This window comes from Meles meles, chromosome 7 (assembly GCF_922984935.1).
Source record: "Meles meles chromosome 7, mMelMel3.1 paternal haplotype, whole genome shotgun sequence".
NCBI classification, from domain to species: domain Eukaryota; kingdom Metazoa; phylum Chordata; class Mammalia; order Carnivora; family Mustelidae; genus Meles; species Meles meles.
The window spans coordinates 118,820,546-118,844,495 of NC_060072.1; the positions used below are offsets into that span (position 1 = coordinate 118,820,546).

General features: G+C 39.3%; 1 protein-coding gene across 4 annotated transcripts in view; it reads left to right on the top strand.

Annotated features, from left to right (window-relative positions):
* EPC1 (enhancer of polycomb homolog 1) overlaps nucleotides 1–23,950 on the top strand; it is a 92,180-nt gene that overhangs the window by 15,723 nt on the left and 52,507 nt on the right. For 3 of the 4 annotated variants that reach the window (XR_006819616.1, XM_046011715.1, XM_046011717.1), the window contains exon 1: nucleotides 9,470–10,108. The exons of the other annotated variant lie outside the window; for it this stretch is intronic. Coding sequence is in view for 2 of the 3 variants with exons in the window: in XM_046011715.1 (XP_045867671.1) it covers nucleotides 9,956–10,108 (153 nt within the window). In the remaining variant the exon portion in view is untranslated. Of the gene's footprint in view, nucleotides 1–9,469; nucleotides 10,109–23,950 lie in introns of those variants that run through there. 4 annotated transcript variants of the gene reach the window in all.

Consider the following 23,950-nt stretch of genomic DNA (forward strand, 5'->3'; position numbering starts at 1 on the left):
TTTTAAAATGGGGGAAATTAGGGAGCAGAGAAGATTCAGGGGAAAAAAAACTATTTTTATTGATTTTCTGTTCTTAAGGTGATGATGAGGAAGAGAGATTTTTTAGAAAAATATATTAAAATTATAAAACTTTATAATTATAAAAATTATAATCAGGTACATTTCTTAAAATAATTTAAACTTATGATAGATTTTTTGAACTTTTATTTTGTGCTAGACACTCTAGAATAATTGAAAAAAATATGGCTGGATGAAGTAAAAGGGGTGAAAAAAAATTATTGAAAAATAAATAAATGGGTGAATCTCAGTATTGTGTTAAAGATTTCCTATTTACGGCAATGTCCAAAGCACTTTAGTTTCTCAATCAAATCTGTGATCAACTGCAATTTGGATAGGTCATAGATTTTCTGTCCCAATGTGTTATTTTGGGGCATGTATACACGTATGCCCTTCCTAACCACTATGGTGGAATTGAAATAATATATTCTTCCTTAACATTTATATTTGAAGTTGCAGCTGTCAAAGATTTTTCACTATATTATCTCATTTGTTCATCAGAGTGGCCTGAAAGAGAGGAAAACAAGTATTTAGACTGAGTATATGAGATACTTACGGCTCAGAAATTAAATCATTTCTGTAGGGTCATACTGCTGGTAAAGTGGTAGATACTAAATTAGCATCTAGCTCTTCAAACATGGAAGCCAGTGTTCCTTTCAAGACTTACTGCTGTGTCTCAGTGCACCATGTTGCTACTTTGAATGCAAAATGTTACTTACCATTTGACCATTTTTACACAAAGCACTCACCCTAAGGGAAACAGTAGCAGCCTGTACAGAGAGGCCCTGACCCCCTGGGGAGCTGGCTTGACCAGATTTGGAGATTGAGCAGTCACTGGGCAACCAGCCTAATGAATCATTTGGCAAGGGGGTGGGGTTGGGGGGGGGGGCAGTGCTGGCTGCCAGGGGTCCTTGTAGATTTAAACGTAGGAATGAACAAAACTACTTAAGGGAAACAAACAAACAAAAAAACCTCTAGAAAATGAGTATAATGTTTTATATAAATTAGTTATATATGTGTATCTGTGTATGTGTATATACGCTCAAATAGAGGTCTTTGGTTTCATTTGAGGACATTTTTAGCTTGGTTTTGTTTTGTTGCCTCAGCTAAGAGTTTTGAAAGCCTTTACAATTAATATTGTTTTATACTGTATATAAGGGGGAGCTCAGAAAAATAAAATGATCTATGGGATAAAATAGGATTAAAATGTCCTTTAAAAATAACCCATGCTTATTGAGCGTTATTTTTGTGTCAGATCCATGATAAACTCTTTGCATTAATGATTTTATTGAATCAATGTATCAACCTACATGGTAGATTCTGTTGATTCGTATGGATGAAGAAACTGCAGCTCCAAGAGCTTAAGTTAGAATAAAAATCTGAATCAAAGTGTTTTACCATGTTCTTTTTTTTTTTTTTTAATATTTTATTTATTTGACAGAGAGAAATCACAACTAGGCGGAGAGGGAGGCAGAGAGAGAGGAGGAAGCAGGCTCCTGAGGAGCAGAGAGCCCGATGCGGGGCTCGATCCCAGGACCCTGAGATCATGACCTGAGCCGAAGGCAGAGGCGTTAACCCACTGAGCCACCCAGGCGCCCCTTACCATGTTCTTTTTAGTAGAGAAACTTTTGGAAAGAAAAGTGGCTGAACAATTTGGTTAATTTGGTATAAAATACCAAATACATAGCTGAAGAGTAGCAATCTGCTTAATTCTGTGTTGGTTAGAATTCTGTTCAGTTTTACACTTAAATGTCTTATTTTGCACTGTTTAGCAGGATAAAAATCTTAACTGGTGGGGTGCCTGGATGGCTCAGTGGGTTAAGCCTCTGCCTTCGGTTCAGGTCATGATCTCAGGGTCTTGGGATCGAGCCCTGCGTGGGGCTCTCTGCTCGGCAGGGAGCCTGCTTCCTCCTCTCTCTCTGCCTGCCTCTCTGCCTACTTGTGATCTCTGTCTGTCAGATAAATAAATAAATAAAATATTTTTTAAAAAAATCTTAACTGGTAATAAGGATAGTACTTTGCATTTCAAATTGAAGTTAGCATGTCAGGCTTCTTAAGCAATTAAATGAAAAACTTGATTAGAAAAACTCTCATTTTCCTGTATTGCCTAGATTAGAATTTCTCAAAGTGTACTTTTATAGAATTAAAGGTAATAATTAATAGTATATAGTAAGAGGTTGCATGGTTTGATAAATTTGAAAAATACTGTGGTATTAGTAAATAGCTTTATTTTCTGCAGGACTTGTCCTGACACTGAGCCTTGTGAGCCCATCCATATTTGTAAAAGAAACATATGATAGACAGTATTTTTCTAACTTACTGGTTTTATATGTAACTTTTTTATGTACCTCATCTCAGAATGTAACCTCTGGGATTCATGTTTTATGGATCATACTTTGGAAAAATGCTGAACTAATATCTGGGAAGAAATACTTACATTTTAGACCTTAAATATTGGTATTTAAGATATTGAAGACCTGTATTTTGCCATCAACTCAGAATGGCAGTAAAATCGTCCACCTTCATTTGCGCAGATTCGGCTGTAGTGTTATTCAAAGAAAGGTAGATGTGTCTGGGTGGCGCAGTCAGTTGAGCATCCTGCTCTTGGTTTCAGCTCAGTCATGATCTCAGGATCCTGGGATCCAGCCCTGAGTGGGGCCTCCGTGCTCAGCAGGGAGTCAGCCTGACTTCTCTCTCTTTCTCTTTCCTTCTCTCCCCGGCCTTTTGCCCCTTCCCACTGCTTGCATGCATGTGCCATGCGCTCACACCCTCTCTCTGCCCCCTCAAATAAATAAATAAATCCTTAAAAAATAAAAAAAACAGGGCAACCCAGCTTTGTACTGTCTTTTTGCTACCTCTTAAACCTTTCTTTGCTGCCCACCAAAATTAATTAATTGATTAACTAATTAAAAGTAAAATAAAAATAAAAAATAAAGAACAGCAGATATTTGTTCTGAGCCTTAAGCCATGAAAATTCAAACCCATTGTTTATTTAAATGTTCTTTAAGGCAATATGTGTTCTTTATAATAAAGAAAAGTCACTTTGTGACTTTTTTTTTACACTTTGTAAACCTCCCAAAGAGGGGACGCTTAAGGAATTATGGTATATACATAGGATAACTATCTATCAAAAAATAATCTTATAAAGCTATTTAATAAGATGAGAATATTCTCAGATTATATTTGGAAGTGAGGACTGCAAAACAATATTCATTATTATTTCAATATTACAAAACAAGCAAATGAAAAAAAAAGAAAACCCAGGAACAACTGGAAGAAACAAAAACATCAAAGTGTTAACCTGATTATAAAGAAATCAATTAAACCAAAATATAATATCCAAGTACATCTACCACAGTGCACCCGTGTTGTTTTTTGGCTGATGAGTCTAGTGTTTGGGAAACTTAATTCAGAAGAAATCTGAAGATATGGATGTGACGTATATCCTTATCACTCCTTGGGTCGGTTTTTTGTTCATTGGCTTCTGCAACTTTAAAGATGGCAGATAAGTTTTACTTCCTCCCATAACCAGGATTTTGTTGTGAAATAATGGAACGCATTCACTCTTAATATGTCTAATGTGGGAGGTGCTGATGATGTTAGCTGCTCTGTCCCTGGGTATGTCCTGAAGCTAAGTTGATTTTGGCCTGGAGGTACTCTCACTTGGGTGGGCAAGTAACAGTATCACAGAAAAGTACTGGGAAATCACTTCAAAATTTTACTTGGCCATGGCTTGCCTGGTAAATGATTAATGAACATTCTTCAGGCACCACTCAGCCATGCCTCCTCCAATTCATGTCTCAACTCACCCAGAGTATATTTTCTGCCCACAGCGTCCTCTAGAAGTTGTGCTTTTTATGACCTCCAGTGACAGCCTCCATCTTTTTGGTCCTTCTCATTGACCTTTTTGGTCCTCCTCATTGACATTTTTGGTCCTTATCATTGACCCTTTTGGTCCTCCTTGAAATATGGACCTTAGCTGGCTTTGCTTCATGTTTCTCCCATGTTTCTCTTCATGTTTCTCCCATGTTTCTCTTCATGTTTCTCCTTATGTCTCTCCCTTCATGTTTCTCCCATGTCCCTCCCTCCTTCTCTGTTCTTTCCTTGGCTCTCGTGCCTCTGCTGTCTCCTAAATGTTGGTATTCCTCCGGCTCTGTTCTCCATGCCCTCCTCTTCTCACTCCATGAATCATTCTTCACACCTATAATCTCGGTCCATGGGGTTGAAATTATTCACTTTCCCTTCCCTATTCTGGAAGAGAGGAAAAACTGATTCAGAGTGCTTATCTAAGTAATTGGCACAACGGTTACTCACAGTATCGTAAAGAAGAATAGAGTGAAAGTAGAACTTTAATTTCAACAATCCTAACTTATTAGGTAATAGAGAATATAATTCTGTGCCCCAAGTTTCAGAGAGAAAATGATTTCCTTCTTTGGGTCATAGAAGCAATAGTAACTCACATAAGTCTCTCTTGAAAGCCCCTTTCCCTGTCAATCTTTTTTGGTCTACCATACACTAATAAATTTGACTTAAATCTTCCAATGTAAAATTCTACTTCATTAATGGTTTTTCTCTTATTTTTCCAAGTTTCATTTCTTTGCCCCATGTACCATTTATACCATATTGATTGGATATGTTGCTTAGTAGAACTAATTGTCAAAATATAATATATTTTATGTGCTGAGACTGTAAAGCACCTTAAAGGTTACTACCTTCCCTTTCCCTACTTCTGCCTCCCTTTTCTTCCTCCTCCTCCCATCAGCCGGCTCCTCTGGTGTCTCCCAACTCTCTCATTTTTATGCCTTTGCCCCTTACAACCTTGGGCTAACACCTGGCCTATACACAGGTGTAGTCTGTCAGTAAGTGCCAGTCACTGGATTAAATAGGTTGCTCTCCAGCACAAACTGCTTTACCTAGTTCTTAGTAAACATCCAGTCAATATTTATTTTTTTAAATATTTTATTTATTTGACAGAGAGAAATCACAACTAGGCAGAAAGGCAGGCAGAGAGAGAGGAGGAAGCAGGCTCCCTGCTGAGCAGAGAGCCCGATGTGGGGCTCGATCCCAGGACCCTGGGATCATGACCCGAGCTGAAGGCAGAGGCTTTAACCCACTGAGCCACCCAGGTGCCCCTCCAGTCAATATTTATTGAATGCTCGAAGGAACGAAGAATCTAGACTGCTGCTAGGAAAATTGGCATCATGATTTTTTAAATCTTACTTTCCCATCAAAGAGAGTTTAACTTCTTTGGATCACTATCCATTCTTGCTCTCCTTCCTTCCTGCCTCAAAGGAAGATAGCTCTAAAGTTAATCCATTTACATGATTTTTTGCTTTCAGCATTCAAACATGCCCATATCTCTCCCACCTTCAAAAACAACAAATTTGTGACCCAGATAGTTACCCCTTTGTCTCTGCCTCTCCTCCCTTCCTTGCTAAGGCTCTTAAAAGGGTAACCCATATTCAACATCTTTCCTCACTTCTCATTCACTCCTCAAGTCACTTTATAATCTGGTTATGGGTGCTTCACTCTGAAGTTAGACACCAGGGATTTCAATCTCAGCATTGCCTCTCACCAACTTCATGACCACAGGCTGGTCTTGCAACCTCTCTAACAGGACAGATCTCGTAGGACTCCCATGAAAATTAAATGAGATAATGCATTTAAACTGTACTTCTGCATTGCCTACCACATAGTAAATGTGGTTATTATTCTGATTGAAAGTGTAATAGGAGTTCCGAAAGGAGAAAGAACGGTGTAAGCTTAAGAAGAATTATTTTGAATTCACCTAACCTCTCTTCAGATTAGGAAATTAGAACCCAGAGAGATTAAGTAGTCAAAATTTCATGGAGGACATGATATTTGAATTGGATTTTGAAGGATAATAACAATAGTTTACAACTACTGAAGGTTTACTGTGGATCACAGACCATTCTAAATACTTACATGGATTGTTTTATTGAATCTTCACAACATTTCTGTGAGGTAGCATTTTGGTAGCTAGAAATAAATAGTCAGTCTGAAGCTGAATGGGGGAGAACAGAGTGAAAGGAATGAATAAAAATCTGGAGGCAGGAAAGACATGCTGATTTCTAAAGATGGTGGTGTGACTTAGGAGGCAGTGAAGAGCGTGTCTTATGCAATAATGGGAAAGTATGTTAGAGTTAGTCAAAGTTATTGAGGCACCCTAACAGCCATATACCCCCAAAAGGCTTTATCTAATGGGCAAAACAAAGAGCAGATATAAATAAGTGACTTGGGGAGGGGAGGATACATATGGAATGGGGATTTAGGCACACTGATTTGGTGGCATGCACTAATGAATCCCTGAAGGGCAGTTTGTATTCTCTTCTTGATATCCCCAGGAAACAAAGCTTCGTCCAGCCACTACTGGTTACCACTAGTCACTATGAGAGTACCTGCTGTTTCCTGTAAAGTAGGTGGTTAAGAACAGTTTATCAAAGGAATGCATGAATAAAGGATGCATTGGAGGTCATTTCTAGGCAGGAAGTGATGAGAGCTGGGACTATGGTTGAGACAATGGAAATGGAAATAAGGAAACGAATCCTGGGTACAATGTCCAAGAATAAATAATAAGACTTGGGCACATATTGGACATGAGCTAAAATTCAGAACCATATTTCAGGTTTATTATATATAGCCAACAGCAGTGCCAGAGCAGTTGCATTTCACACATTCTTTGTTGTTTTCAGCAGAAGTTCTGTATTTGGTATAAATTGAAATGAAGCACATTTGAGCATGATGATATTATAATTATTATCACCATTAAAACTTTGTCTTTACTTTCTCCCCTATTCCTTCAATCCAAGTTCCTACCCATTTTACCATATACCTGGTTTGTTGTCGGAGTCTCCTACTGAATTCTGGCCAAATAAGCCTTCTCATCTTCATAAACCAGCCAGCTGCCTCCTCTGTTTTGTTCAAACAGTTGCTTTTTTCCATGAATACCCTTTCTTCTACCCGTTCATTGCCATTGCCAACTGGAATATTAGTCATCCTTCACAACCAAATCACACACTGTCTTCTCCATGTTCTCCGATCAGCCCAGCGGGAACTGACTTTTCCTTCTGAACTCCCATAACACTGTACTTCACCATACTGCCTTGTGCTGATCATTTGGTTAACTGGGTATCCTTTGATCAGAATCTTACTTGTATTCCCTACATTGAAACCTGAACTGTTATTACTGCACTCCTGCCCCTTAGGAGGGAGGGAAGTGAATTGAGTTATAAGGCTTAGGACTCCAGCCTTTGGGTCCTTGGGAAACCAGGACTGGGAGTCAGAAATCCCGGGCATTGAGCTGGATGGAGAATTGATGCAAAAAGAAAATGTCTCTCAGCAGGTACATTATCTGCAAAAACGTAAGCTTAATTTGTAAATATCTCCAACCCTGCCATGGAGGGTGATTCTAGAATTTCTAGGGAGCAAGGAACTGATTTGTACAGTGCCCATTAGGGATGAAGAAAATGTTATTCATAAGCTGTTATTTTAATGCAGTTTAAAAATATTGTATTTGTTTCCCTGGTGCTTCATTCATAATTTAAGACCCTATTTTGTTCTAGAAAGTCTTATTGGTCCGTAAAGTCTGTAAAGACTTTGCTCTACAAAGTCTTCTGTAAAATTAACAGAATTCTACTTGCAGGATTTTCAGAAATCTAATATTGCAGGCTGGAGAGGACTACTATATGAATATTGAGCCAGAACTCTTAAACCTGCCTAAATACATGTCTGTTGCACAGTATGCTTGGCAATTCTTGAGGCTCCCAGAATATGACATGGGCTCTTGTGGCTGCCTTTGCACATGCTGCTTCCCTTGCCTAATATACTTTTCCTTCTCTTCATTTTTTTGGCAAGATTAACTCATATTATCCTACACAATTTTGACTCAGATATCATCTCCTCCAAAAAACCTTCCCTGAATCCTCTCATTAGAGCCGCTGCCTGGGCATTGGGTGCCACTCCTGCCTGTTCCCACAATAGCCTGCACTTTCATCATAACACTCCAGGTGTGGCAGTTGTCATCTAAAGGTCCTTCTCCGCGAGCTCTTTGACAATCAGCAGCATACATAGAAGGCCATGAGGACTCATAAATGTTTGCTCACTGAATAAATGCACAGTCTTAGTATAGGAAATATAATGAAAGTCCCTCTGCCTCATACAGGGAAGTTGCCAGTATTAAGAGTTTCAGGGTAATTTTCGAGAACTGCAATCTATGCACTCGTTGTCTTTTCCCCACCTGGTAGAGTGTAGCTAAACCAACCTGGAAGACAGCAGTTTGCCCATGTGCCTTAAGCAAGTAACAGCTCCTATCCAACCCGGTATTTAAGAATAGTGATTATTTTTACTATGTAGCCCCCAGGAAGAAAACCAGACTTTTAATAAAACATTTTTGTATCTCAGTGAATGTTTGTAATATTGCTGGCAAACCTACTAAACCCACCACAATGGTCTTTCTGGATTTTTTAAATAACCCACTGGAAAGAGATTTCTAGATACCAATTTCACGTGTATTATAAACCAAATATTAATAGATGGCATCTATCTAAATTTCTATAACAACACGGTCTCCCCCCGCCTTTTTTTTCTTTTTTGATTTGACAGGAGCACTACAGATCTTTATATGATTCAATTTTAGAAAGTTTTTCAGAAAACAAGTGATAAGCGGAACCCATGGCTATGTTGAAGCAGCATTTTCCTTCAGTAAAAAAAAAAAAAAACATGAACTACTACATGTAACAAATTGGCTCTAAAATCTGAAGGTCTTGCTTCAAATTTTTTTCTCCTAAGGTAACAGTGTCCGATAATAACTCCTTTTGCTTCAATTACAATAAGAGTGAATATGGATAGATAAAATGCAAGATTTTTTTTAAAAAAACCCTACTTTGGAGCAGAGTAGGATGTCTACCGTTTATATTGAGCCCAATGGATGGGAACTGACCAATGGTTTGCGGCTGAGCCTGTCAAATATTATAATCCAGAGTTTCATTAGACGTAAAAAAAAATGGCTGGTAAAAGTTCACCCGAAGAGGCATTCTGCCCCTAATTTCGTTCGTATTTTTGTTTTAAAGACCTGAAAACCCGCTAAGACATGCATTCATCACTGAATTTCCCATCGGTGCGCTGCGCCTCTGGAGCGCCCCTCCTAACCCCCACCCAGGGCGGCTTTGGCCCCCCCCCGGCGTCTCCCCCGCCCCTCGCGCCGGCAGCTGGCCGGGGTGACAGGTGCCGAGCCCGCCTACCCCGGGGCAATAGCACCACCCCGCAATTCTCCCGCCGTTGCCTTTCGCAAAACCGGTGTGCGGGTGGAGATAGTTTGCCTGCACCTTCGCCTGTCAGAAACCGGTGCTGGGAGGGAGCGAGCGTGAGAAAGTGAGCGCGTGCCCGAGAGGGAGAGAAGGACGGAGGAGCCGATACCCGGCGTCCGAGCGCCCAGTCTGCCCTGTCCCGCCCGTCCGCCTCCAGGCCCGCAGAGGGTGGGGGCCGCGAGCAGCGAGGCCGGCGGGCGCCGGGGGTTGGCGGGACGCGCGCTCCGTGCCGGCGCCGGGCCTCGAGCCCGCGCTCCCCCCCCCCCCCCGCGTGCCCGCGCCGCTGCGCGATGCAGTGTGGGGAATGGCTGGGGTTGGCTGAAGAGCGCACAGTGGAGTTTTAATGTCCGCCATGTTGGCCATGGCGTATTGAAGAGAGCGAGCGAGAGAGGAGCGGAGCGGCACAGCCTCCCACCCTCCCGGCTGGTGTTAGTGCCCGGACGGCGGGCTCTGCGCTCCGCCCCTCAAGTCCCCGGCAGCGGTAGGCGAGTGGGGACCGAACCCCCGGTTCTCCATGATCCCGCTGGCCGGGGCCGTTTCCCCAGAGCGGAGAGGTATCTGCTGCGCCTGAGATGAGTAAACTGTCGTTTCGGGCGCGGGCGCTAGACGCCTCGAAGCCGCTGCCGGTTTTCCGCTGTGAGGATCTGCCCGACCTGCACGAATACGCCTCGATAAACCGGGCCGTGCCGCAGATGCCCACCGGAATGGAGAAGGAAGAGGAGTCGGTACGTGTTAACTCCCCTGTCCGACCCAGCGCCAGGCCCCGCTCCCTCTGCTGCCTGCGGCGGCGGCGGAGCAGCATACCCACACAAAATGGCCGCCATCTTCTCTTCGCCGCCGACTCTCAGTCGCCGGCCGGGCCTTTACCCCGCCTCCCCCGGCCTCGACCCCCGGCCGCCGCGGCCCGGCGGGGCCTCCTCTGAGGCCACCCGCCGACCCCGGCCACTTGTACCCGGGTCCCGCGGAGTTCGGGAGCCCGAAAGGCACAAAGGGGTCACGTGACGAAGCTACCGGCAGCCATTTTGTGGTCTTAGTTCTTGGGTTGGGCCTTGTGCATCCGGAGAGGGGAACGGGCTGGGTGGCGGTGGGGGTGCGGCGAGCCAGGAGCCGCGGAGGACCCGCCTGCAGCCCTCTCCGCAGGCCGCTGGGTGGCGTTCTAGGGCCACCTCGGTCTTCGCGCGCTGCCGGCGCCGGGGAGCGCAGGTTCCGTGCCCTGTGGGGGAATTTCACTTCCCGTTGGCCTGGAAAGGTGGCTGGGCTCAGTGGGGCCTGTAATGTTGACAGCACGTCTGTGAGGTTTATATTCCCTTCACCCCCTGCAGTAGAATGTCGAGGGTGCGGCGTGTTTGCCCGGATGACTTACTTTCATAGAAGATAAGACTTAATATCTGTATCCTCTTTCTGGGACTTTTGCATTTAATCCTCCCCCGTTCTAATTAATCGGAGGGTAATAAACTATCCCTGACTTTTCTTTGATCTTTGAGACTATGTTGCAGACTTATTTTGGAGTACGTAGCTCTTCCTAAAGCCTGTAACTTTATTACTGCCTTTTTTTTTTTTTTTTTTTTAAATAAAGTGTAAGTTCGCCTTCTTTCTGGTTTCTCAACATAGGGGAAGAAAACACCCAATTTAAGAAGATGTTATAGATCTAGATTTCGAAAGAGGGGGTCCTTCCTTATCGATAACCGAACTAAAGTTAAGTGAGTTCATTTACAGAAATCTTAACATTGAGATGTCTAAATCGGGTGGGTTTCCGTATCCAACTGTTTAAACCTAATAGACATTTTATCATAGCTGTGGCTTTACCTTGTTGTAGAAATTGGGTTCAGACACAAGGATAATAGAATCTTCCTCTCATTTCCCCCAGATCCTTGACAGTATAACTTGATGACTTCTAATCCTAAGGAATTGCATACCTTGGTTTTCAGGTACAGCCATTTAAACAGGGTGCAGTGTATTGACAGTTCAAGGAAATCAAGGAGTCGCTGGATTTGTGTGCTACAATTTTGTTGTGGAAAATTGTACTGTAATACTTCTATTTGGTACTGTAAGAATTTTAAATGTAGAAATTATGCTTTGTAATGTTGATTCTGAAAATAAAGCTATTTAAACTGTTTGGGTTACTTAACCTTTTCAAGTAAAACAGTTGTGACAGTAAATGTTACTTTTGAGAGTAGTGTTTTAAATCTAACTTTATAGATAAGCTAAGTGATAAGTTTATGTAGTAGTTGAGATTGTCTAGTGCAGTACTGACTTTTCAGCCCTTTATCTATGAGACGGAACCTCTTAATTTATTTTACATGTATCAACTTTAGAGTAGACTGGTGCCATTTGTTTATTTTTTAATAAGTGATTTGTTTTTAAAAATTAAAGTACTTGTGATTGCAGAATCTTGTCTTTTGGTTTTATTTTTGTTTCTGTTTATAAGTTTTACAGATAATACTTTCAAGTTGGGGTGCTGGTGTTACACTGCCTTGGAATTTAATTTATAGTTCTTGTTTTGCAGCCAGGGAAGGTGGGGAGAGCCTTGATAAAAGCAAAGTAGCACTACAGTACACTTTAGACGTTTAGTTGAGTCTTGCTTCTGTGAATACTTTAGACAGTCCAAGAGGTACAACCTGAAATCAGAGCTGAGCTCAACTCAAGTATTAATACTTGTTAAATTTTACAAATAATTTTGTTCACAGAAATAATTTTGACATTTTATAGTGCAGTGGGTATCATTAGTTAGTAACACGTGGAATCTATTTCTCTGGGACATCGGGGACTTTTTTCCTTCAGACTTCTTTTTCCATCATCTATTTAAATGTTTCGGTTTACATACAACCAAAACTATGACCAGTGAAACATAGACCTCAGGAACAGATACCGAATTTAATAGAAGGATGTAAACAGTACCAGGTAAACTGCTCCTGTACAGTCCTGTGGTTCATGCTGTCAGTTGTAGTAGCAGGCCATGTTAAGTCACACTATTAAAAGTAGCATGTTACACGCTATTGAAAATGTGGACTAAGCATAAATGTAGTTGAATTCTGAGCTAACCTTAGAAAAACAAAACCTCTTGTTAATTTGCTGAAGCATGATATACTTCTTAAAAAGATGAAAGGTTGAAACAAAGTTTGCCTTTGACAGATGCATTATTTATGGTGTCTCTTGGAGTGCTCTGGAACCTGAATTGAGGGTCTAGTTTAGAAGAAGTATAATGGTATGTTGATCATGAAAAATAGGGCAGACTTAAATGAGGATGGTTTTGTATACACACTTGATTAAGAAAGCATTTCATGATCAAATGTATCTGCAAAATTGTCATGTAAACTGTGTCTGGTAATTTTTACCATGTTTTGTTTCTGTGGTGAATAACAGAAATCCTAGGTCTTAACACTGAAAATAAAACTTATTAATGTACTCCCATTTAACCAATTTTAATAATGTAAGCTGAACACATTGACTTAATTAGGCCTGCCTCTTAATTTTTAGGAAACAATTTTAAGCAGAAATACTCAATTCCCCACCCAAAAATGACTTAACTCAGTTTTAAAATTTATTTATTTTTATTACAGTAGGATTGAAAAATAACTCCAGATTGTAATAAATTGAAGGACTTGACTGAGTTTTAGACGTTTGGGGGTTAAATGTTTGAATTGATACACTGTAATACATTATAACTTGTCAAATCAAAAAATAACTTTTTTTTAAGTCGACTCCCTGCCCAGGGCAGCCCAACATGGGGCTTAAGCTCAGGACCCTGAGATTGAGATCTGAGCGAGATAAATGAGTCCCTTTGGGGGTTAAAAAAGACAAAAGTTTAAGCAAGTGGGGAGGGCAGATGTTTCACCATTATAGTTCTTGAACATTTTTATTAAGATTATAATCTTAAATTTGAGATCCTAACTTTGAAGTTAGGAATGTTCAAATACTGAGTTTCATGCCATAGCTTCACCTTTAATTGAAAAGATAGCTTTTCCAAGATGTCAGTACTATCGATAGGTTTTTATTAAAGTTGATTTATGTTAGTCAAAATTGGAGCTTTACGTTAAATTATAGTTTTCCCATATGGATACTTAACCTTTAGGAAAGACATACTGAAAACATGGATTTTAAAGTGATATTAAAGCTCCAACAAATTGGAGCTACCTGGTTCCAATAGTTTAACATTTTCATTGGGATGTCTAGGGTGTTGTGGCTTCATTAGGAGTGGTCCTATATACGATGTTATTAAACCCAAGTTAAGGACCATTTATAAAGTGGGCAGGATTTTTTCATTTTTAATTAGGGGGAAATTGGAAATATGTATATCTCTTTGATATGAGGAAAAATAAGTGCTACGTTTTCAAAACTTAAAGTAGTTTTCTATTTTATAAAAAAATTAAATCACTTTAAATTATCAACTTAAAAGTTTGATTTCTCATTTTTTTGAAAGAAACCAAGAATCTTTTTTTCTTTAAAATTTTATAAACTAAGAGCTTTTAGTCCTTGTATTTGAAGCTGTAAAATTAATCTAGCTTTCTCCCTTCTGTCTTGGAAGTGAAGAAAAATAATGTGAAATCTCAATTACTGTAGGAGCAAGGTTCAATTTTTTCAAATGGTTTACATTAGAAAGAAATTGAGAGGTTTTTTTGCATTAAGTAGTAAATAGTCATTTAAAATCAAAGATAACTGAGAAGCAGTAGTAAAATTTAATTCTACCCTCCCAAGATTTCTTAATTTTTACATTTTATTTGTTCTTTTTCTTTTTTAAGTGAGCTGTACACCAAACATGGGTCTTGAAATTATGACCCCAACATCAAGACTCAACTATGTCTCTACTGACTGAGCTAGCCAGGTGCCACTCCCTACCAAGATTTTTTTTTTTTAAGATTTTATTTATGTATTTGACAGAAATCACAAGTAGGCAGAGAGGGAAGCAGGCTTCTCGCCGAGAAGAGAGTCCAATGTGGGGCTCTATCCCAGGACCCTGAGACCATGACCTGAGCTGAAGGCAGAGGCTTAACCCACTGAGCCACCCAGTTGCCCTGCAACCAAGATATTTTTAAGGTAGAGGTTTCTAAGTCGGTGTTTTAAGGGTTACTGGAAATAATCTTGAAAGTTATGAATTTCCACAGTATGCACATAAAGTTTTGTGATGGTATTTTTTTTAGGAGAAAAGTTCCTATTTGTCATCAGTTTCTCAAAGTATTGGTAATGAGGTAGAGCAGGAAGCTCAAGGTTAAACATTACTTGTAGAAATTTCAAATGAAGTTATTTTGGTTTTATCAGTATGACAATTAGATAGACTTATTAATAGAAGAATAATTGAAGAAAGCTAATACGCAACTTAGGAAGAGACTGAGTACTCTTAACTGCCAAAGGAACCTCTTGAAAATTACAATTCCTAGGTTTCCGTGTACTATTTGATACTTAAAATTTTGGGTTAGAACCATTACTGACAGGCTTACATATCTAATCATGTTTTGTGAATGCTTTGTGATCTGTAATGGAGTTTGTGCTGAACTGCCATTTCTTTTTCCTAATTAACAGTACTTAATTAAAAGTACCATCTAAATGTAAGATAGCTTAAATTTTGTAAACAGGGAATAATAACCTGTGTTTACACATTCATAGATTTGTGGTTAGATTGAGTATTAAACCAACACCCCTAAAAACAAGGTTTTAGTTTTATATTTTGCATTCATTTTGCATCATGGTATGTGGTAGTAGTAAAGTTAAACAGATGAAAGATTAATGTGTGTATGTACGTACATCGCCAATGACAAGTTTTTTTGTATATATAAAAATGTGGAGTCTGACTATATGATTCAGTTTTCCTGAAAAGTTAGGGGTATTTGTTATAAGCAGTTGATTAAAACAGTTTAAAGTAAAAGATGGCTTTATAAAAGGAGCAGTAATACCGTGGAATGATGGCATAGTTTGTAATTCTGCTTTTTAAGAGAATCAACAAGGAAAAGAGAATTTTATATTGTAATTTAGGAATAAAATGAGTTGTGAGTTTTTAGGTGCAAAAGTGGTTTGAAAATATGAAATACTTCTAAAGACAGGGATTAGAGTATGTCTTTTACTTTTTAAAGTAAACTTTTGAATCCTTAAGGTGTGATTTATGTTAGTATTTTATAATACCTTTTCTGTAAGAGTATATCATTTATTGGGAAGTCAATGAGAAAAATGATTCAAATGTTTTCAATAAATTGCTAAAACTACTTTCCATCAGTTACTTGAAGCTAACTGTGTTGTCTCAAGCAACAACAAGTCTTTCCTGATAAAGTTTATGTAACTTAAAACCTGTGATTACAGGTAGTGATTTTGAGCTATTACAGTTACTTTAAACATAATAGAGACCCAACTTTGTTCCTTTAAATGTATATGAAGTGAATTTCATCCACCAGCTTCCTAGTAGTAGGTGGATGAAAACAAAGACATGTTGTAATTAAGTGTACTATGACCCATTATTTGAATTGTAGCTGTGATGAATGGGAGTATAATCAGTTCTTCAAAAGATAAAACTCTTCCTCAATTATTTGTTGTTGAAGAAGTTATCTTTGAAAATTTGGTTCGGTTTCAGTTATACGTGATGGCATTGCTTGCTGAATTTTGCAACATATTAAAGCAAATCATTTTGTTTGAATTTATTTCAGTATAACAAGTTCTGGCTGAAGAAATAGAACGTGGCCTTAGTGTAAATCCAGGGGCAAAGATAATGTGAGGTTTAAAACATCCTGTGGATGGGCAGACAGCCTCTCTGCCGTCCTGCCTGCTGCTTCCTGCGGTGTATTCAATAAACTAATATCTCCTTTAAAAATAAATAAAGCATCCTGTTGATGATTTAATACAGTCTCAAATCTTTTTATATATTGGGATGAACTATTTTCATAATTGTGAAATCACAAGTAGCAGTCGTATATTCTCCGAGAAAATGTAGTTTGGCTTTTGTGGCCTTTGACAAATCACTTAACCTTATTGAGTGAACTTTAATCTCTTATGTGTCTGCGGTCTTCTGATTTACGAGGTAGCTCCAAGGAGTGAATAAGGCAGGGTATGTAAAAATGCTGTGTAGATCACTTTTGTTATTACCAAGTACTAATTGAATGTTAGAATGGCCTTTTTCTTGATTCTGAAGAACAGCTACATTTACACAATCCCTTGTGTTTGGGGATTATCCGATGTGACCATGTTAGATGTGTTCTTTTGCTTGTTCAGTTGTATATATTTGCAAAAAGGGTGTCTTTAAATTTAGGCAATAATTGGGAAAATCAGCGTTAGACTAAAGGCTTCATCCAGGTTCCAACAGTTGAGTGCATGCATGTATACACCCGAGTACTGAGGTTTTGGTAACTGCAAAATGAAGCAAGGCTATGATAATTTCCTGTTGTAATGAGTATATTATGTTACCAATAAATTCAAATCTGTTTCCAGATGTGCTTTATGCGGTTATAGAAAAGTCATTCAATCTTGAATTAGTTAATGATTTTATTTGCATATTATACAAACATAATTTACACAGAAGTAAAGGTAGTCTGGGTGCATGGATAATTAGTTTCATTTTAGTCTAGGAAGGCTCACAAGTTATAAAGGATTTAAAGAATCTAAGTGGGTGCTGTAGTCACAATGCTTTTATTGTTACGAGAATTCAAAATTGGAGCCAGAATCTTAGAGTGATGGTTGCAAAGTTGTGTTTTACCTTGTAATGTAATGGAGGCTGAAGGGAAACAAAACGTAAATATGGCTATTTGGAAGTCTAAAGCAAGAACTGTGATCATTATTCTAATAGATAAGTGAAGGTATTTGAGGTGAGGTATGTTTGTTGTACAAAGACTGAGAAAACAGAGATAATCCATTTTCATTCACTTTTGTAGCAAATATTTGTTGTGCATTTGCTTTGAGGCAAGGACTGTTATAGGCCCCATGGATATGACAGTGAACAAACAGGGTTCATTTTTTCATGAATCTTACGTCGTAGAATATATAGTAGGCTCTATTGGAGCTGGAATTTTTGTCTAGCTTTATTTAACTGATGTTTTCAGCACCCAGAATAGTGCCTGGCATGTAATAAGGGTTTGATTTGTTTAACTGAATGAATTCTAATGGGAAAACACCAAAAAAAGAAGGCAAATAAAAGTAAAAAATAAAACTTACATGGTAGCAGAACAAGCTAATTTCAGGTAGAAGGAGGAAGATTGAGTTTTCTTTGCATATGTGGTCAAGGAACACGGATCTGGAACCATGGGAATGAGCCAACCCTGTGAAGATGTGGATGAAGAACATTCCAGGCAGAGAAACCCATAGGTGCAGAAAGCCTGAGGTAGGAATAGAAGGCCAATATGATGAGAGCAAAGTGAAAAAAGGGTAGGGTAGTATGAGACTGAGGACCAAGGATAGTTAGGGGTCCATATCTGGTTAGGTATTACAGGCTACTACATGAAGTTTGTATAGTTTTTTTTTTTTTTTTAATATTATATTTATTTGACAGAGAGAAATCACAACTAGGCAGAGAGGCAGGCAGAGAGAGAGGAGGAAGCAGGCTCCTCACGGAGCAGAGAGCCCGATGTGGGGCCCGATCCCAGGACCCTGGGATCATGACCTGAGCCGAAGGCAGAGGCTTTAACCCACTGAGCCACCCAGGTGCCCCAAGTTTGTATTGTTTTGAAATAAAGTAAGCAATTAGAGCATTAGGCAAAGGAGTGACATGATATGAATTGTGTCTTTTCAAGATTATTCTTGCCACCATGTGGGAGAATGAGTCATATTGGCAGGAATGAGAGTTGATGGTGACTTTAACTAGAGTGATGATAGTGGAGATGAAGAGAAATGGATGGATTTGAGGTATATTTTGAAGGTAGAGCCAGCAAAACTTGCTGGTGAATCTGAATGTACTAGATGGAGAGAGAGAGAGAATCAGGGATTATGTCCTGATTTTTACCTTCAGCACCTGGATAGGTAGATGATTGGGCCACTTACTGAGATAGGGAAAATTGGAGGAGGGAGGATACTGAAAGAATGGACATGTTTGGTTTGAAGTGCCTCTTGTCCATAACTAACTGGCTATGTAAGAACATAGTGCATTAGAACAGTCTGCACTACAACTGTAAAATTTAGAAGTCATGGGTGGGTACTATAAACTTGAAAGTCTTTGGGAGATAGATGGTCTTTAAAGCTGTGCCTTGGGGCTCAGCTAGAGGAGTAGCTCTAATAGAGAAGTAGGAAGAAAACAAGGATCAAAGCGTCTCAAAAAAGAGGGACGTTGGTTAACTATGTCCACTGAGAAGATTAGTAAGGGGATGGTGATTGTTTGATCGGATGTGTGCCATTGGCCCATTTTGGTGGAGTAATGGGAAGGAAAGCCCAGTGAGAATAGAAGAAATAATGAAAGATAAAAGAGTCATGGCGAGTATAGAGGACTCTTCGCAATAGTTGTGCTATGAGAAGAAGCAGAAAAAGTAGGACAGTGGCTGGAGTGGGCAGGGGAGCAACAAAATGATTTCTTGTAAAAATGAGTCACAATAGGGTGCTTGGGTATCTCAGTCTTTTTAAGCATCCAACTCATGATTTTGGCTCTGGTCACGATTTCAGGATTGTGAAATCGAACCCCATATCGCGCTCCAGAGTCTGCTTGAGATTCTCTCTCTCTTCCTTCTGCCCCTCCATGTGTGTGCACATGTATTTTCCCTCTCTTTCTCTCTAACATAAATTAATTTTTTTAAAAATCAGTCACAAATTTCCAGCAGGCACAAAGGAAGGATAGGACAGAAATGAGGGAAGCAGAGATAGCCCTTGGTTTCCCTGTCTCTACCCGGAGAGTTTACAGACTGTAAGCAGAGGTAGAGGAGATCCCAAATAGACCCTGACAGCAGCCTCCTTGAGTTGAAGAGAGAAAATTCAGAGTTTGGGGATGCTGAAGTGACTTTAGGGCGGGATATCAGACATGCACAAAGTTCCAGAGATCCCCTTGAGTGTGGCCAAAAACTGATCAGAGCCTATCTGTGAGGAAACTAAAGAGGCTGAGGGAAAAGCAGTTGGAAAGAACTCAGAGGGACAGTACAGGGAACTCACATAGGGCGAGGAGTAGGTTGTGTCTTCAATAGCCAGAGCAGAAAGACATCCTAATACTCAGGTTGTCAGATAAAAGCTCTCCAAAGAGTTACTTCCTTAGTAGTAGGCCCCAATTAGCTTTAAAGACTGTTCTGCATACAGCCTAACAAAGATTAAACAGTGTTCTCAAAAGGATCAAACTAATTTTGGAGAACTTCACTGTGTCCCAGAAAAAGCCCAGAAATGTTCAAAGGAATGCTAAAAGGTCCTACAACATAAAACTTAGTTTTTGGCATCCATTAAAAACTTATCAGGCATGCAAAGAAATGGGAAAATACAACCAACAACCAAGGGAAAAAAATAACAAAAAGACAAATAACCCAGGTAATAGAATTAGTAGATAAAAATGTTAAAGTAGTTATTAGACTTAGTTTTAATGATGATGTCAAAAAGGATAAAATCATCCTATCCCCTCTTCTGCTCGGCACTTTGTTTTCTAAAACTATTTCCTTCAAACTGTCTCTCCTGGATCAATTTCACGGTGGGGATTGGTCATTAATTAGAACAGTTGGTCATTAATTAGAGTACTTCTTCCTCTCTAAAAGTAAGGCAGATATGTGATCGGAAAATGCAGATCCGTTATTAGAATTGGCAGTGGGAGAATGAGGTAATTCATCCTATGATTCTGTTTTCTCTGTGAAGTATGAGGTGAGGTCATCACCTCAAGAGTAGTGGGGGGACCTTAAGAGAGACGAAGGTATGTGTAGGAAAGCTAATTTACTAGAGAAATGTGGTATGATTGAAGGACTAGCTGGTAACTCAGTGTTTATGATCATTTCAAGTGAGACCAGTCAGCTCACTTGAGCAGTTGAATGCAAGCATTAAACTTGGGTTCAAGCACCAACTAGGTATACAGTAGGAGTTTTTCTAGGGCAAAGGTTTGCCCAGAATGGACAGAGGAAGAAGAGAGGGATGAGAGGTAGATCATCATGATAAACCATGGAATCTAAGCTGGTTGGGGAGGGAAAGGACATCAGGGAGCTGATAAATAGTGGGGGAGTGGTAGGAGTCACTGAAATAAAAGGCTCTGTGGGAGGGATGTGCTAGATTGGGTGAAACTAAGGAGAGGGTGGTGGTTAAAATGTGAGATGCTTGATTTTAGATGTCAGAGGTGGTACAATTACCAGTGAAGGCAGGAGCTAGAGTATAATCACGAGTGGTGCCCAAGGTGGAATAGAGGAAGAGATTAATGTGGGTGAGGTCATGATGGCAGAAGAGTGTTAGTAGTTGAGAAGAAGACTGGGAGCTCTGTGACTTGACCAAGGGAGTGTGTAAGTCAGCTTTGGGAAGAGTGATGGTATGAATTTCAGAGGGGTTATGATTTTCGAAAGGACAATGAAGACAAAATGATATGGGATTGCTTCTCACTAAAAGCAAGGAGGATGAATAGTTAACCCATCTGTAAGTATGTGGGTTATATATGTTTACGCTATACTGGGGTCAGTTAAGTGTGCAATAACATGTCAAAAGAAATGTACACCTCTTAATTAAAAATACTTTATTAGTGGGGTACTTGGGTGGCTCATTTGGTTACACATCTGACTCTTAATCTCAGCCTCAGGTCTTGATCTCAGGGCCATGAGTTTAAGCCCCCCCAAAAAATACTTCATTGATGAAAACCATCATTCAGGCTTTCAGTGAATTGTAATCACTGATCATAGATCACCATTAACAAGTATATAATGACAAAATTTGAAATATTGTGAGAATTACCAGAATGTGACACAAAGATACGAAATAAGCAAATGCAGTTGGAAAAATGAGGCCTATATGCTTGATCTATTCAGGGTTGCCACAAACCTTCAATTTGTAAAAACTGTGAAGCTCTATGTAAATATCTTTACAGTGAAGGGTTTTGGTATGGTGGACCTTTGGGGTTCTTATTGAGCATCTGAGAACTTTCCTTTCTCATCAGGGGTTCTCCACGGGGACTGTAGAATTCTCTTCATCCTCAGGACATTCTGGAAAATTGTGGGGATGCCTTTGATAGTCACAATTTTAGGGAGATGCTTTTGGGGTCAAGAACATTGTGAGTTCCACTGTGCAAAGGGTAGCCCTGCAACACAAAGAATTGCCCTTACGATTTTGACTATCCCCCAGAATATCCTAACAGGTTAAATTTCCATTTGTAAATTATCTGAGTCTAGGACCTAATTTCATTTTACATGTAAAGTGTTTTCTGTGCAGTGTATTTATTTTTATATTTATTTTTATATATTTACACATGTATTAACTTTTCTGGGATTGCTGTTCGTATATAAAGTAATATATATATATATCGGGGCGCCTGGGTGGCTCAGTGGGTTAAGCTGCTGCCTTCGGCTCAGGTCATGATCTCAGGGTCCTGGGATCGAGTCCCGCATCGGGCTCTCTGCTCAGCAGCGAGCCTGCTTCCCTCTCTCTCTCTCTGCCTGCCTCTTTGTGTACTTGTGATTTCTCTCTGTCAAATAAATAAATAAAATCTTTAAAAAAAATAAAAAAAAAATGTTTAAAAATAAAGTAATATATATATATATAAAGTAGGGAAATGTTGTATTTCATTTAGAACTTTTGTAGGGTTGTTACCATTTTGGAAATAACTTCGTCAACATCATTTTTGGGATTTGAGTCAACAGACCTAAAGTATAACGTCTGTTCTTTTTTAACTGTTACATTCACAGTGATTCTTTGTAGACATGTAGCATCTGTGATGGCTTCATTTTGTCTTCCTAGGTAATACCTCAAGTATTTACATGTTGTAGTACATACTTTATTGGAAATTACTTTCCTTTTATTCTCCTTTGTTTTGCAGTTACGTTCTTGGATTGAATATTCTTTTTAAAATGTGTAAAATAGAATAGTAAAAGAATTTAAAAAGGAGCATTAGGTCTGATAGGGTTGAAAAATACCTTCTCAACTGGGCTCAAAACATGAGCTTAAACATTAGGTTTTAGTTAAAGTTCTGGTTGTGCAGTTAACCCCAAGTCTGATCTTATTGAGATCCTGTGTAAAGTATAGCATGGTGGCTTACATATAGTAAGTGCTCAGATCTTTTTAACTTACTATTTTAGCTTCACTTTTAGTCCTTGAAGGATTTTTTAGTCCTTGAAGGATAGAAACATGTTTTTTAGGTTGTTTTTTAAAATTTCAACAAATTTCCATTATACCAAATTATTTTTCTTATGGAGTATTTCGATAGTGAGTATGGATTTTGATGTACCTCTAGCTGTATTTATGACAGAATGTGAAATACTAAGCAGGGTAGCAAAAAACGTGGCCTTAAGTAGACAAGTGTGTCAGCCAAATGGATTGTCTTCTCAACTTAAACGCATGATTGGTTTCCTAGTGAATGCTAAAATGTATAAAATGTGCTTTGAATTTATCAGGTGAAAAAGTTTTCTGCATTTTTTAACAGGTTCTGTACGCTTCAGTAATTTATAGTTTTTTAAGGCTTTTCCTTCACACAAATCTACACATGTGAATCTATGAATTCCTGTTAAAAGGTTAGGACAGCCTCTTAGTCTAAAAGATTTATAATTGCTTCTTACTTGATCTCCCTACTCTGGTTTTCAAATTTATAACCCCCCTCAAAGTTGTCAGGGAGATCTTTTTAAAATTTGAATTTGGTTGTTGCTCGATATCTAAAATCCATAAAATTGTTCCTTTTTCTGATAGAATAAAATGCAAAAACTCCATAATAGGGTTTCATGGGCCCTGATGATCTGACCTCTTTTTCTAGTCTTTTCCCTTTCCCCTGCTTACGTTCTGTAGTATTTACTTATTGCTGCATAATAAATCACTCCTAAATTTAGTAGCTTAAAACAACAAACACTTATTATCTTGCGCAGTTTCTGAGGGCTAGGAATTACCAAGTCTGGTAAATGTAGGAGGGACCACACAAGGCTGTGAATGCCAGGGGATGGGGATCATTGGAGGCAAGCTACCACAGTAGCCACCTGCGAATACTCTCTCTCTTTCAAAGCCCCCACAGGTCTCATCCCATTATAGTATCAGCTTATAGTCCAGAATCTCATGCAAATCAGTTTCAGATATATTCATGCTGCTCAGATGTAGATCCTTAAGTACAGCTTCTCAAATTTCTCTCAGTCTTTTAAGCTAAAGAGAAATATCTGCCCCCTCCCTCACATACCCAAAACACTATACTGGGTAAGGCTTAGAATAATCCTGTAAAGCATTCCCCATTCAAACCAGGAGGCAGAAGGTGGAGCGTGGTAGACTCAAGAAGGTTCCTGGTCCAAAGCATTTTTGAAATCCAGTTACACAATTACAGTAGTTCCTTGGTTGGATGTCAGTTCCCGAGTATAATTTATATAAGACCCTCAGCTTTGCCCTTTGGGCATTTGGTTATGCCCTCTTCTCACTCCTTTTTCGTGAAAGGTAGAATGTGTTCATTACTGAGTTTTCTTCGCTTGTTTCCTGCCAACATTCTGGGACTCTGAAGATCTTTTTTCATTCTGTATTGTCTCTTGTCTGTGGTTCATGTTGGC